The sequence below is a fragment of the Marmota monax genome, unplaced genomic scaffold (assembly GCF_021218885.2).
Source record: "Marmota monax isolate L192 unplaced genomic scaffold, Marmota_monax_Labrador192_F-V1.1 WCK01_AAM20220418_F8-fsc00031, whole genome shotgun sequence".
Lineage (NCBI taxonomy): Eukaryota > Metazoa > Chordata > Mammalia > Rodentia > Sciuridae > Marmota > Marmota monax.
The window spans coordinates 5,827,988-5,829,690 of NW_026695197.1; the positions used below are offsets into that span (position 1 = coordinate 5,827,988).

At 39.2% G+C, this 1,703-nt stretch overlaps 1 protein-coding gene across 1 annotated transcript; it reads left to right on the plus strand.

The window, feature by feature from the left end:
• Positions 1–513: 513 nt before the first annotated feature.
• LOC124081928 (T-complex protein 1 subunit beta-like) lies at positions 514–1,495 on the plus strand (the record flags this gene model as incomplete). Its single annotated transcript, XM_046428325.2, has 1 exon — positions 514–1,495. A coding segment is annotated over one exon (744 nt), but the record flags the coding sequence as incomplete, so codon positions are not given.
• Between the last annotated feature and the right edge of the window lie 208 nt (positions 1,496–1,703).

Consider the following 1,703-nt stretch of genomic DNA (forward strand, 5'->3'; position numbering starts at 1 on the left):
ACTCCATTCAATGAACTTTCGTCTTAGTACTGCCTTCACAGTGTCCCAGAGATTTTGATATTTTGTATCAGTGTTCTCATTTACCTCTAAGAATTTTTTCATATCCTCCTTGATGTCTCTTTCAATCCATTATTCATTCAGTAGCATATTATTTAGTGTCCAGGTGTTGGAGTAGCTTTTATTTTTTATTTTATCATTGAGTTCTATTTTGCCACAGTCCGGCTGCAGCAAAATAACCGGGGAGATGATGAGCAACTTGTGTAGATTGATACAGCAGGAGAGGAAGCCGTTTATTGTAGGACAACAGAGGTATTTATACATTCCACACAGCTTATCTTAATTAACATAAACTAGATACAGCAGTCAACCAATAAGGAATCTCCACACTTAATGGCTCACTGGCGTTACTTCACAAACCACTCCCTCTGGCAAAATGCCAGGCGCCATCCTGACTTGTTTACAGACTCTAACACTATTTTCATTCCATTGTGATCTTTATTGTGATCTTTAAACTGCTTTATTAACAGGCAATTAATTTATAATTATCCTGAACAGCTTTTTGGTGCTGCTGGTGTCATGGCTATTGAGCATGCAGATTTTGCAGGTGTAGAGCGCCTGGCCCTTGTTACAGGTGGAGAAATTGCTTCTACCTTTGATCACCCAGAACTGGTGAAGCTTGGAAGTTGCAAACTTATTGAGGAAGTCATGATTGGAGAAGATAAACTCATTCACTTTTCTGGGGTTGCCCTTGGTGAGGCTTGTACCATTGTTTTGCGTGGTGCCACTCAACAAATTTTAGATGAAGCAGAAAGATCTTTGCATGATGCTCTTTGTGTTCTTGCCCAAACTGTGAAGGATTCTAGAACAGTATATGGAGGAGGCTGTTCTGAGATGCTGATGGCGCATGCTGTGACACAGCTTGCCAGTAGAACACCAGGCAAAGAAGCTGTTGCAATGGAGTCTTATGCTAAAGCACTGAGAATGTTACCAACCATCATAGCTGACAATGCAGGCTATGACAGCGCAGATTTGGTGGCACAGCTCCGAGCTGCTCACAGTGAAGGCAATATAACTGCTGGACTGGATATGAAAGAAGGTACCATAGGAGATATGGCAATATTGGGCATCACAGAAAGTTTCCAAGTGAAGCGGCAAGTTCTTTTGAGTGCAGCTGAAGCAGCAGAGGTGATTCTACGTGTGGACAACATCATCAAAGCAGCACCAAGGAAACGTGTCCCTGATCATCATCCCTGTTAAGCATTCCCAAATGCTGTTGATCTCTGGACCAGTTCATAACAAAGTTCTATTTGAAAGATTTCAACCTTTAGAAGAAACCTGTGGAATCGATGGCTGGCTGTGCCCATTATATCCTTAAGTTTGGACATTAGCTGACCTTCTGTTTTAACGTGGGTCTAATTTATTTGCTGTTTAATTTCCATACAATTCAGTTGATTTAAAAGTTCATTTCTCATAGCGTGCATTAAAATTTTGAACAATTAAAAAAAAATGCTTAATTTGGCTGGGTAGTACCTCTACTTTTTTGTATTTGTTAAGAGTTGCTTTGTGGCATAATGTATTGTTTATTTTAGAAGAAGAAAGTGTATTTGCTTGTTGAACAATGAAATATTCAATATATGTCAGTTATGTCTAAGTTATTGATTGTATCATTGAATTTTGTAGTTTATTTGTTCAGCTTTTGTTTG